Genomic DNA, 13,250 nt, shown 5'->3' with positions numbered 1-13,250 from the left:
AAGTTATAGGTCATCAAAATAAAGGGATTATAAACGTACTAATTTGGTTAAAAAGTTTGTGATTTTTTTTAAGCGCAACAATAATATAAAAGTATGTAATAATGGGTATCATTTTAATCGTATTGACCCTCAGAATAAAGAACACATGTCATTTTTACCAGAAATTGTACGGCGTGAAAACAAAACCTTCCAAAATTAGCAAAATTGCGTTTTTCGTTTTAATTTCCCCACAAAAATAGTGTTTTTTGGTTGCGCCATACATTTTATGATATAATGAGTGATGTCATTACAAAGGACAACTGGTCGCGCAAAAAACAAGCCCTCATACTAGTCCGTGGATGAAAATATAAAAGAGTTATGATTTTTAGAAGGCGAGGAGGAAAAAATGAAAACGTAAAAATTTAATTGTCTGAGTCCTTAAGACCAAAATGGGCTGAGTCCTTAAGGGGTTAAACATTTATTTTAGTTTTTAATTTTTTTTTTGTAAAATGGGGGGTTTTAATTTTTATAGTGGGAGAGGCTTTTTCACATTAAAAGAAAAAAAACTGTAAATTTTTTTAGATGCCTTTACTGTTCAGTGCTATGCATAGGCATAGCACTCATTAGTAATGTTGGCGATCTACTTCTCTAGTCTGCTAGAAGACAGACCAGAGGAGTAGATTGACAGTGTCGGCCAGTATTGATTCCGGCATTTGAAGGGTTAATGATGGGCATCAGCATGGTCTCTTATGTCCGCCATTACCGGCGTGTGTCTGGCTGCTTAACCCCTTAAGGACAAAGCCCATTTTCACCTTTATTACCTGGGTGTTTTTTGCACATCTGACCACTGTCACTTTAAGCATTAATAACTCTGTGATTCTTTTACTTTTGAATTTGATTCCGAGATAATTTTTTCGTGACATATTCTACTTTAACATAACGGTAAAATTTCGTCGATACTTGCATAATTTCTTGGTGAAAAAATTAAAAAATGTCATTAAAAATTAGAAAATTTAGCATTTTTCTATCTTTGAAACTCTCTGCTGGTAAGGAAAATAGACATACCAAATAAATTATATATTGATTCACATATACAATATGTCTACTTTATGTTTACATCATAAAGTTGACATGTCTTTACTTTTGTAAAAGTAAAAAGTTCAGCAGCAATTTTCCAATTTTTCACATAATTTTCAAAATCGGAATTTTTCAGGGACCAGTTCAGTTTTGAAGTGGATTTGAAGGGCCTTCATATTAGAAATACCCCATAAATGGCCTCATTATAAAAACTGCACTGCTCAATGTATTAAAAATGACATTCAGTAAGTGTGTTAACCCTTTAGGTGTTTCACAGGAATAGCAGCAAAGTGAAGGAGAAAATTCAAAATCTGCAATTTTTACAATCGCATGTTCTTGTAGACCCAGTTTTTGAATTTTTACAAGGGGTAAAAGGAGAGAAATCCCCCCAAAATTTGCAACCATATTTCTCTCCAGTAAGGAAATACCTCATATGAGTATGTCAAGTGTTTGGCGGGCGCAGTAGAGGGCTCAGAAGGGAAGGAGCAACAATGGGATTTCTGAAATGATTTTTGGGGGGCAATTTCACATTTAGGAAGCCCCTATGGTGCCAGAACAGCAAAAAAAAAAAATGCGTGGCATACTATTTTGGAAACTACACCCCTCAAGGAACGTAACAGGGGGTACAGTGAGCCTTAACACCCCACAGTTTTTCTTACGACTTTTTGATAAATTTGGATGTGTAAATGAATGTATTTTTTTTCCACTAAAATTCTGGTGTTCCTTTAAATTTTTACAAGGGGTAATAGGAGAAAATGCCCCCCACAATTTGTAACTCCATCACTTCTGAGTATGGAAATACCCCATGTGTGGACATCAAGTGCTCTGCTGGTGCACTACAATGCTCAGAAGAGAAGGAGCCACATTTGGCTTTTGGAAAGCAAATTTTGCTGAAATGGTTTTTGGGGGGCATGTCACATTTAGGAAGCCCCTATGGTGCCAGAACAGCAGAATAACCCTCACATGGCATACTATTTTGGAAACGACATGCCTCAAGGAACGTAAAAAGGGTTCCAGTGAGCCTTAACACCCCACAGGTGTTTGACAATGTTTCGTTAAAGTCGGATGTGTAAATGAAAAATTATTTTTTTCACTGAAATGCAGTTTTTTTCCTCAAACTTACCATTTTTACAAGAGGTAATAGGAGAAAATCCCCCCCAAAATTTGCTCTGCGGGTGAACTACAATGCTCAGAAGAGGAGCGCCATCAGGCTTTTGGAGAGAGAATTTGTTGGAATGGAAGTCAGGGGCCATGTGCGTTTACAAAGCCCCCCCCCCCCCCCCCCCCGTGAAACCAGAACAATGGACCCCCCCACATGTGACCCTATTTTGGAAAATACACCCCTCACGGAATGTAAAAAGGGGTGTAGTGAGCATTTACACCCCACTGACCTTAGATAGATCTTTGGAACAGTGGGCTGTGCAAATGAAAAATAAAATTTTTCATTTTTACGGACGACTGTTCAAACAATCTGTCAGACCCCTGTGGGCGTAAATGCTCACTGCACCCCTTATTACATTACATGAGGGATGTAGTTTACAAAATGGGGTCACATGTGGGGGGCCCATTGTTCTGGCACCATGGGGGCTTTTTAAACACACATGGCCTTCAATTCCATACACATTGGCCCTCATTTACTATTGCAAATCTGACATGTTTTGTCGGATTACGCGCCAGATTCTGTCGCATTGCGCTGCATAAAATGTGGTGGATTTGAGCTGAGGAAAACACTACAGATCAGAGCATATGTAGAAAAAAGCAAAGTGTAGGGAAAGTGGAAAATGTAGGGAAACCTTAGTAAATACCGTGAAAAATAAATTGTAGGGAATTAAAACCCACAAAGAAACCTACGCAACACTCCTAGTAAATAAAGGCCAGTCTCTCTCCAAAAGACCAATGGCGCTCCTTCTCTTCTGAGCATTGTAGTTCGCCCGCAGAGCACTTTACATCCACATATGGGGTATTTATATACTCAGAAGAAAGGGGGTTACAAATTTTGGGGGGGCTTTTTTCCTATTACCCCTTGTAAAAATGAAAAATTTGGGATAACACCAGCATTTTAGTGAAAATATACAAAATTTTCATTTTCATGTCCAAATTTAACGAAAATTTGTCAAACACCTGTGGGGTGTTAAGGCTCACTACACCCCTTGTTACGTTCCGTGAGGGGTGTAGTTTCCAAAATGGGGTCACATGTGGGTGTTTTTTTTTGTGTTTATGTCAGAACCGCTGTAACGATCAGCCACACCTGTGCAAATCACCTCAAATGTACATGGTGCGCTCTCACTCCTGAGCCTTGTTGTGCGCCCGCAGAGCATTTTATGCCCACATATGGGGCATTTCCATACTCAGAAGAAATTGCGTTACAAATTTTGGGGGTCTTTTTCCTTTTACCTCTTGGGAAAATGAAAAATATGGGGCAACAACAGCATGTCAGTGTAAAAAATTTTAATTTTTTTTTACACTCACATGCTGGAGTAGACCCCAACTTTACCTTTACACAAGGGGTAAAAGGAGAAAAAGACCCCCAAAATTTGTAAGACAATTTCTCCTGAGTACGGAAATACCCCATATGTGGCCCTAAACTGTAGCCTGATACAAGAATTACACTTGCCTCCGATACCAAAAATACCCTATGACAGTGTTTCCCAAACGGGGTGCCTCCAAACCTCCAGCTGTTGCAAAACTACCACTACCAGCATGCCCTTTGGCTGTCCGTGCATGCTGGGGGTTGAAGTTATGCAACAGCTGGAGGCACACTGTTGCAAAACACAGAGTTTGTTACTTATCTCAGTGTTTCGCAATCAGTGTGCCTCCAGCTGTTGCAAAACTACAACTCCCAGCATGCCCAGACAGCCGAAAGACATGGCGGGAGTTGTAGTTTTGCAACATCTGGAGGGTCAAAGTTTGGAGACCACTGTGCAGACCACTGTGCAGTCTAAAAATTCCACCTTCTCTTTATTCTGTAGGTCCTTAAGGTTGAAATGATACTCTACTTATATAGGTTTGATTTTGTCGTCCCTCATTACTGCATGCATGAAAATGTATACGTTTAAAAATGTCCTCTTCTGTCCCCTATAACTTTTTTATTTTTCCACATATGGGGGAAGTATGAGGGATCATTTTTTTGCGCCGTGATCTGACGTTTTTATTGGTATCAATTTTGTTTTGATCTGACTTTTTGATCGCTTTTTATTCACTTTTTTATGGCATCAAAAGTGACCAAAAATACGCTATTTTGGACTTTGGAATTTTTTTACGTGTACGCCATAGACCGTGCGGTTTAACCCCTTCAGGACGGAGCCCATTTTGGCCTTAAGGACCGGAGCGTTTTTTGCACATCTGACCACTGTCACTTTAAACATTAATAACTCTGGAATGCTTTTAGTTATCATTCTGATTCCGAGACTGTTTTTTCGTGACATATTCTACTTTAACATAGTGGTAAATTTTTGTCGATACTTGCATCCTTTCTTGGTGAAAAATCCGTAAATTTGATGAAAAATTTGAAAATTTTGCATTTTTCGAACTTTGAAGCTCTCTGCTTGTAAGGAAAATGGATATTACGAATACATTTTTTTTTGGTTCACATATACAATATGTCTACTTTATGTTTGCATCATAAAATTGATGAGTTTTTACTTTTGGAAGACACCAGAGGGCTTCAACGGTCAGCAGCAATTTTCCGATTTTTCACAAAATTTTCAAACTCAGTATTTTTCAGGGACCAGTTCAGGTTTGAAGTGGATTTGAAGGGTCTTCATATTAGAAATACCCCATAAATGACCCCATTATAAAAACTACACCCCCCAAAGTATTCAAAATGACATTCAGTCAGCGTTTTAACCCTTTAGGTGTTTCACACGAATAGCAGCAAAGTGAAGGAGAAAATTCACAATCTTCATTTTTTACACTCGCATGTTCTTGTAGACCCAATTTTTGAATTTTTACAAGGGGTAAAAGGACAAAATTTTTACTTGTATTTGTAGCCCAATTTCTCTCGAGTAAGGACATACCTCATATGTGTATGTAAAGTGTTCGGCGGGCGCAGTAGAGGGCTCAGAAGGGAAGGAGCGACAAGGGGATTTTGGAGAGTACGTTTTTCTGAAATGGTTTTTGGGGGGCATGTTACCTTTAGGAAGCCCTTATGGTGCCAGAACAGCAAAAAAAAACCCACATGGCATACCATTTTGGAAACTAGACCCCTCGGGGAATGTAACATGGGATAAAGTGAACCTTAATACCCCACAGGTGTTTCACGACTTTTGCAAATGTAAAAAAAAAAAAAATTTTTACCTAAAATGCTTGTTTTCCCAAAAATGTTTTATTTTTAGAAAGGGTAATAGCAGAAAATACCCCTAAAAATTTGAAGCCCAATTTCTCCCGATTCAGAAAACACCCCATATGGGGGTGAAAAGTGCTCTGCTGGCGCACTACAGGTCTCGGAAGAGAAGGAGTCACATTTGGCTTTTTGAACGCAAATTTTTCTCTGGGGGCATGCCGCATTTAGGAAGCCCCTATGGTGCCAGGACAGCAAAAAAAAAACCCACATGGCATACCATTTTGGAAACTAGACCCCTCGGGGAACGTAACAAGGGGTTAAGTGAACCTTTATACCCCACAGGTGTTTCACGACTTTTGCATATGTAAAAAAAAACATTTTTTTTTACCTAAAATGCTTGTTTTCCCAAAAATTTTACATTTTTAAAAAGGGTAAAAGCAGAAAATACCCCCCAATATTTGTAACACAATTTCTCCCGAGTACGGCGATACCCCATATGTGACCCTAAACTGTTGCCTTGAAATACGACAGGGCTCCAAAGTGAGAGCGCCATGCGCATTTGAGGCCTAAATTAGGGATTGCATAGGGGTGGACATAGGGGTATTCTACGCCAGTGATTCCCAAACAGGGTGCCTCCAGCTGTTGCAAAACTCCCAGCATGCCTGGACAGTCAACGGCTGTCCGACAATACTGGGAGTTGTTTTGCAACAGCTGGAGGCTCCGTTCTGGAAACAGTGGCGTACCAGACGTTTTTCATTTTTATTGGGGAGGGGAGGGGGGCTTTGTAGGGGTATGTGTATATGTAGTGTTTTTTACTTTTTATTAAATTTTTTGTGTTAGTGTAGTGTAGTGTTTTTAGGGTACAGTCGCACGGGCCGGGGTTCACAGTAGTTTCTCGCTGGCAATTTGAGCTGCAGCAGAAAGTTTGCGGCAGCTCAAATTTGCAGCCAGATACTTACTGTAATCCTCCACCCATGTGAGTGTACCCTGTATGTTCACATTGGGGGGGACATCCAGCTGTTGCATAACTACAACTCCCAGCATGCCCGTTGGCTGTCGGTGACTGCTGAGAGTTGCAGTTTTGCAACAACTGTAGGCACACTGGTTATGTATCACTGAGTTTGTGACCTAACTCAGTGTTTCACAACCAGTGTGCCTTCAGCTGTTGCAAAACTACAACTCCCAGCATGTATGGTGCATGGTGTACGGTGACTGCTGAGAGTTGTAGTTTGCAACAGCTGGAGGCACACCGGTCGTGAAACACTGAGTTAGGTAAAAAAAAACTGAGTTTCACAACCAGTGTGCCTTCAGCTGTTGCAAAACTACAACTCTCAGCAGTCACCGACAGCCAACGGGCATGCTGGAAGTTGTAGTTATGCAACCAGCAGATGCACCACTACAACTCCCAGCATGCACTTTAGCTGTTTGTGCAAGCTGGGAGTTGTAGTTAGACAACAGCTGAAGGTACACTTTTCCATAGAAAGAATGTGCCTCCAGCTGTTGCAAAACCATAAGTCCCAGCATGCCCATAAGGGAATGCTGGGAGTTGTGGTGGTCTGCCTCCTGCTGTTGCATAACTACAGCTCCCAGCATGCCCTTTTTGCATGCTGGGAGCTGTTGCTAAGCAACAGCAGGAGGCTGTCACTCACCTCCAACGATCCAGACGCTGCAGGTCAGTCCCGCCGCCGCAGCTGCTCCTGGGGCCCCGATCCCAACAGGGGCGCTGGGGATCGGGGTCCCCAGCACCCGGGGTGCACGTCCCGCACCCGCTCACGTCCTCCAGAAGAGGGGCGGAGCGGGTGCGGGAGTGACACCCGCAGCAGGCGCCCTGATTGGTCGACCGGTAACCCGGCCGACGAATCAGGGCGATCGTGAGGTGGCACCAGTGCCACCTTACCCCTGCAGGCTCTGGCTGTTCGGGGCCGTCAGTCACTGGAGACCCGATTGACCCGGAATCGCCGCAGATCGCTGGACTGAATTGTCCAGCGATCTGCGGCGATCGCCGACATGGGGGGGCATAATGACCCCCCTGGGCGATATGCCGGGATGCCTGCTGAACGATTTCAGCAGGCATCCGGCTCCGGTCCCCAACCGGCTAGCGGTGGGGGCCGGAATTCCCACGGGCGTATGGATACGCCCTTGGTCCTTAAGGACTCTGGATGCAGGGCGTATCCATACGCCCTATGTCCTGAAGAGGTTAATTACCATTACATTTTTATAGTTCGCACATTTACGCACACGGCAATACCACATGTTTATTTTTATTTACACTATATTTTTTTATTGGGAAAAAGGGGGTGATTCTGACTTTTATTATGGAAGGGGTTAAATGATCTTTATTAACACACTTTTTTTCACTTTTTTTTGCAGTGTTATAGCTCCCATAAGGGACTATAACACTGCACACACTGATCTTCTACACAGATCACTACCTGGCAACAGCCGAGCATTGATCAGTGTTATCGCCGCTCGACTGCTCCTGCCTGGATCTCAGGCACAGAGCAGTCATTCGGTGATCGGACAGCGAGGAGGCAGGTAGGGACCCTCCAGCTGTTCAGCAAGCTGTTTGGGACACCGCGATTTCATTGCAGCGGTCCTGAACAGCTCCACTGAGTTAACCGGCAAAGTTTACTTTCACTTTAGACGTAGGCATACGTCGGGAAGCGGGAAGAGGTTAAGCTTTACATTAAATCTTATTATGGGAAAATAGTCTCTAGCTCTACAACGCCGTGTCTGCAGGGAGGTGCGGCCCATGGACTGGTTTGAGTGGCATTGGGGCCGCTCTGCCAGTGGGTCGTTCCTCCTGTGTGCACTGGTGTTGCAGCGGTGGTGGTCGCCTCCCAATGCTACGCCATTTTATGCTAGGGACGTTAAGGACTCACTCTAAATAGGTGGCCTTGACGTGGCGAGTGGGCTTTGTACTTTTTAATCAAAATGTATATACTAACAACCTGTTAGTTTTTGAAATTATGCTGAGAAGCAAGGGGATCATTGTGCAAGATTCTAGATGTGCACCATGTCTGTCTTCTACCTGAATTCACATTAGGTATAAAGTAAATAATTTATTTTTACAGCATAAAGAAATCAAAGAAAATAAATGATTAAAGCAAGACGCGTTTCGGGAGTCACAGCTCCCTTTTTCAATTAAGGTGGTTGCTGTGTCAAAGCAACCACCTGCAATTGAAAAAGGGAGCTGTGACTTCCGAAACATGTCTTGCTTTAATCATTTATTTTCTTTGATTTCTTTATGCTGTAAAAATAAATTATTTACTTTATACCTATACCCACGACTTTGGGTGAATTCCTTGGAAGCGCCACCGCAGCATTTTTCTACATTTTCTGCAATTTCATTAAATAGACTAAATTCTTAGATTGACATGTATAATAACCTTTTATTTGAAACTTTTTTCAAGAATGAGGATGTTCGATTTTATCTCCTCTAATCACATTACTGCATTGAGCGCAGTTGAGGCATGGAAACGGGCCACATTTCCTTGTGCTATGAAATGTTTGTTTGGATTTTTTCATGTATCCTACATCAGCATGTATCAGTTTGTCCCTCAAGTTTGGGGACCGTTCATTACATATCAGTGGGGGATGTTGAAATTCATTAGTGTATGCTTTATTGAGGAGGGACCAATGGGTGTGTACCACTTTGTCTATTTTATAGGTTAAAGGATGGTAAGTCCTTACAAAGGGAATGTTTTTTTCATTTCATGTTTCCCTCCTTTCTCTCTCTTCAGGAATTGCATCAATAATCCTATCTGGGTAACCCCTCCTTTAAATGTATTTTTGAGTTCCCCAAGTCTCTCTTGTTGTTTCTCTGGGTCTGTGACTATCCTCTTGTTCCTTTGTTTTTGTGAAAAGAGGATAGACTTTTTAATACTGCGTGGGTGAGCACTTGTACAGTGTATGATGCTATTCCTATCTGTAGTTTTTCTATAGAGATCAGTGTACAGTCCACCCTTACCGTCCTTTAGGACTGTGGTGTCCAAAAAGTTGATTTGTTTATCAACAACAGTCATCGTGCATTTCAATTCATCCCATATACTGTTTATGTTTGTAAAAAAGACTTCCAGGGTCGAGCGCGGCCCCTCCCACATGCATATGTTCTCTCCACTTTTTAACATGTCTATAAAATAGATGATGATTATAGATGTATCTTTCTTCAAACGGTGACATATAGGCATTAGCATATGGGGGGGGGGGCTAGTTCGCCCCCCATCGCAGATCCCCTGTGCTGCATGTAAGAACTATCTACGAATAAAAAATTGTTTTCTCTCAAAACAACATTAAGTAGGTCCATAAAAATTTTTTTTGTTCAGCGGTATATTCGTTCTGCTGTAATAGCCAATCTACTGCTTCAGTGCCTTTATCATGTACAATAGACTTATAGAGGCTAACTACATCTATTGTGACCAATAATGTTTCATCTGTAATTGTGGTGATAGTGGAAATATTATGTAAGATACCTGATCTGATGTGTCCAATAGAAACGCTGGTGTCTTTTTAACTAATAGTTTCGGTGCCTTCTCCAGGACAATTGAGGGGGGCGGGGGGGGGGGGGGGGGCGAGTACTGAATCTAGTGATGCCACTATTGGGTGACCAGGTGGGTTGTTCAAACTCTTATGTATCTTGGGTACAATGTATATTACTGGTGGGATTGGATTGGTATGTTGTAAGTATTTCCCCAGTTTGTTATCAATAACCCCTGACACCAGTTGTTTTGTTACCATGTCATGAATCTTTTTCTGAATCAATGGTAAGGGATCTATTTCCACCTTTTCATATGTATTGTTGTCCGCTAACTGCTGCATAATCTCTTTTTTATATTCAGTCATGTCCATTACTACGACAGCGCCCCCTTTATCTGCAGGCTTAACTGTTATACTGCGGTCAGTGGACAAATACATAAGTGCCTGTTTCTCAATGGCAGATAAGTTAGGAAAAGCATGCAATTCTCCCCTCTCCATATTTTTAAGTATACAGTCTATCCTCTTTTCACAAAAACAAAGGAACAAGAGAAAAACCATTCCCTTTGTAAGGACTTATCATAAGGACTTATCATCCTTTAAACTATAAAATAGACAAAGTGGTACACACCCATTGGTCCATCGTCAATAAAGCATACATTCAGTGGATTTCAACATCCCCCACTGATATGTAATGAACGGTCCCCAAACTTGAGGGACAAACTGATACATGCTGATGTAGGATACATGAAAAAATCCAAACAAACATTTCTTAGCACAAGGAAATGTGGCCCGTTTCCATGCCTCAACTGCGCTCAATGCAGTAATGTGATTAGAGGAGATAAAATCGAACATCCTCATTCTGGAAAAAAGTTTCAAATAAAAGGTTATTATACATGTCAATCTAAGAATCTAGTCTATTTAATTAAATGTCCTTGCGGTCTCCTATACGTTGGGGAGACCACCCAACGTGTAGGGGACTGCATCAATAGACATAAATCTAGCATTAGATGTGGCAATCTGATGAAAAGGGGCATAATATAGCCCAACTCAAGTACCAGGTGATTGATGAGGTACTCCCACCAAGGAGAGGGGGAGACATAAAGAAATTATTACTTAAAAAAGAGGCGTTCTCGATTCATAGATTGAGTACTTTGGAACCAAGGGGAATGAACCGAGAATATGATTTAGCTCACTTACTATGAGATTATATATGCTCTAATGCTTACCTTTATTATGATTCTCATCCACAGAGACACACCTGAGTGGATGGGATCCGTGAGCAGTGATCCACAACGTTCATTCAAGTGTTCCAAGTAACCTGTATCCACGTATTATATTTTGCCTGTTTTGTCATTTTTTGTTGTTGTTGTTATGTTGTCAGGGCAATCAATGACTTCATAATTGTGAGCCGCTGACGCCTTTAAATTGTATCACTATTCAGACCAGCACATGCAGTTGAGAAAGGCTTCAGAGCTGGAACGCGTGCTGCATCTTTTACATGCTGTAATTCATGCACTTTGAGAAGTAAAAAGCATCTTCATTGAAACAAACGAGTGCCGGGATTTTCTTCTTTACTCATAGCCCTAACAGACTGTCCTCTTTTGTCAACCTTTATTACCTTCCTCCGTAGAAGTTACTTCCAGCAGCAGCGTCTTTTTCATTTCTTTTCCCTTCACAGAACTTCAGATAAACTCCTTCCCTTTCAGTCATGTTTCATGGCAATGTGACTTACCGGGAGTAACTCCTCTCTTTTGTGAGACATGACCTATGTCGTTATTATGATGTCACCATTATTGCAGCAAAAGCACCGTTGTACTGCAGTAAAAACACATACATGCCGCAAAAGGGCCACTCTACAGAGTTCACTACCATGCCTCGGTAACCAAGAGTGTTTGGGTGGCACACTGGTTTCGCTATACTCTTAATAAATTTGTTTGGCGGCTTTAATAATGGGAGACTAGTTTAGCGGGTATGTGCCACCTTGCCCCTGAGCTCATTCTAGGGGAAAAATCCATTGTTTTTAAACTTGATTTTGCTGTTCATGGTACACATCCTAGTTGCCTACTAAAGAAATGGGCAGCTATACATGGGAAATCCAAGGGCCCTATTCACAACTGTCACAAAATATAGCAAGCAGTCTTTGACGCTAAAGAAGGCAGTACAAACTTTTAGGTAACAAAGGTTAAATTTTGAATAGGTGTTGGTGAATAATTGCAGCACTAACATATACCATGTAAAAGAGGGGCAGCTGTAAATAGAGGCATTGTTCCCATGATTCCTCTTTTAGGGCCGCCAGTGTGAGCTGCCCTCCCACAAAGGTGCATTTTTTTGCATGGTATCCCACCAATTTCCCCAGAAACTACCATCTGTGCTCGTGTTTCTTTAAAACATACTGAAGTAAAATGCTAATGTGTAAAACCTTAAAACTGACTGTAGAGATTATATTTCTTTTGGCAGATCTTGTCAATTTCTATAAAATCCACATATAATCTAATGTGTTTATGGGCTGATAGACAATCTGTAAATGGAAAAAAGGTATCCTGCATATAAAATGTTAACTTGCTTAATCTTTTTTTTATCCTCTGGATATAAGTTAAACCAGAGATTTTTGACTGCTGCATATAGTTTCCCTTCTATTTAAATAACATGAGCCTTTTGTGGAGCCAATAGTCCATGTTAATTGACATTTGTCGGCTGAATGTTTGATTGATGTAATGTGCAGCTTTAGACAGAGTACAGACTCTCCCGAATTGTCTTATTTCTATCAAGTCTGAGGAGTGAAGAATAGATGCTGTAATGAAAATTAACTTTTCTGAATGTCACCTGCCACACAATAGTAAACTTCTAGAGTAAAGGCCATAGAGCTTTTGAAGTTGTAAGGAATTCCTTTTACATGGTTTACAGAGGAGACAAAAAGCTTACAGAAAGAGAGTGTCACAATAGGACTTTGGGCCTGACTTGTGCAGCTTCAAAGGAAGAGCAGATGGACAGCTGACTATCCAGACTTAAACCCCCTTTATCGTGTCACTGTCCAGTCAAAACAAGGAATTGGCCTAATGAGCTGATATCCTGGTCTGGAAACCGGAGGCAAGGAATGAAAGTATAAAATATCATTGTAACAAAAGAGAGGGGTTCATACTGTGGGGTTTAGTCCAAACCCGATCTGTTCCAGAGAAACACAAGCCTCTACATTTTGTAAGTGAATTGCTTGTACGTACAGTACTGTATATGCCTTTTTGTCTCTTATTTTATAACTTATTAAAAGCACTTCACCTTTTTCGTTCTAAACCTTAAAACTTAATAAGACAACTCAAATTCAGAATAAAAAATAAAACAAAAAACCAACAAGAAGCCATAGCCTTTCATACCCTTTGACTGCCGGAGAGAGGTGTGTGCATGTTTTGAGGATGTATTATGGGTCTATGGACTGTGTTGG

At 41.2% G+C, this 13,250-nt stretch overlaps 1 protein-coding gene across 1 annotated transcript in view; it reads left to right on the top strand.

Annotated features, from left to right (window-relative positions):
• Positions 1–13,037, top strand: part of MLLT3 (MLLT3 super elongation complex subunit) — a 237,924-nt gene extending 224,887 nt beyond the window's left edge. The window contains exon 13 of the mRNA XM_056520087.1: positions 11,065–13,037. Within this exon, the coding sequence (XP_056376062.1) occupies positions 11,065–11,076 (12 nt within the window). The 3' untranslated portion in view covers positions 11,077–13,037. The remainder of the gene's footprint in view (positions 1–11,064) is intronic.
• The last annotated feature ends 213 nt before the right edge of the window (positions 13,038–13,250 follow it).

The sequence above is a fragment of the Hyla sarda genome, chromosome 1 (assembly GCF_029499605.1).
Source record: "Hyla sarda isolate aHylSar1 chromosome 1, aHylSar1.hap1, whole genome shotgun sequence".
Classification (NCBI taxonomy): Eukaryota; Metazoa; Chordata; class Amphibia; order Anura; family Hylidae; genus Hyla; species Hyla sarda.
This window is presented reverse-complemented; position numbering and strand designations above follow the sequence as displayed.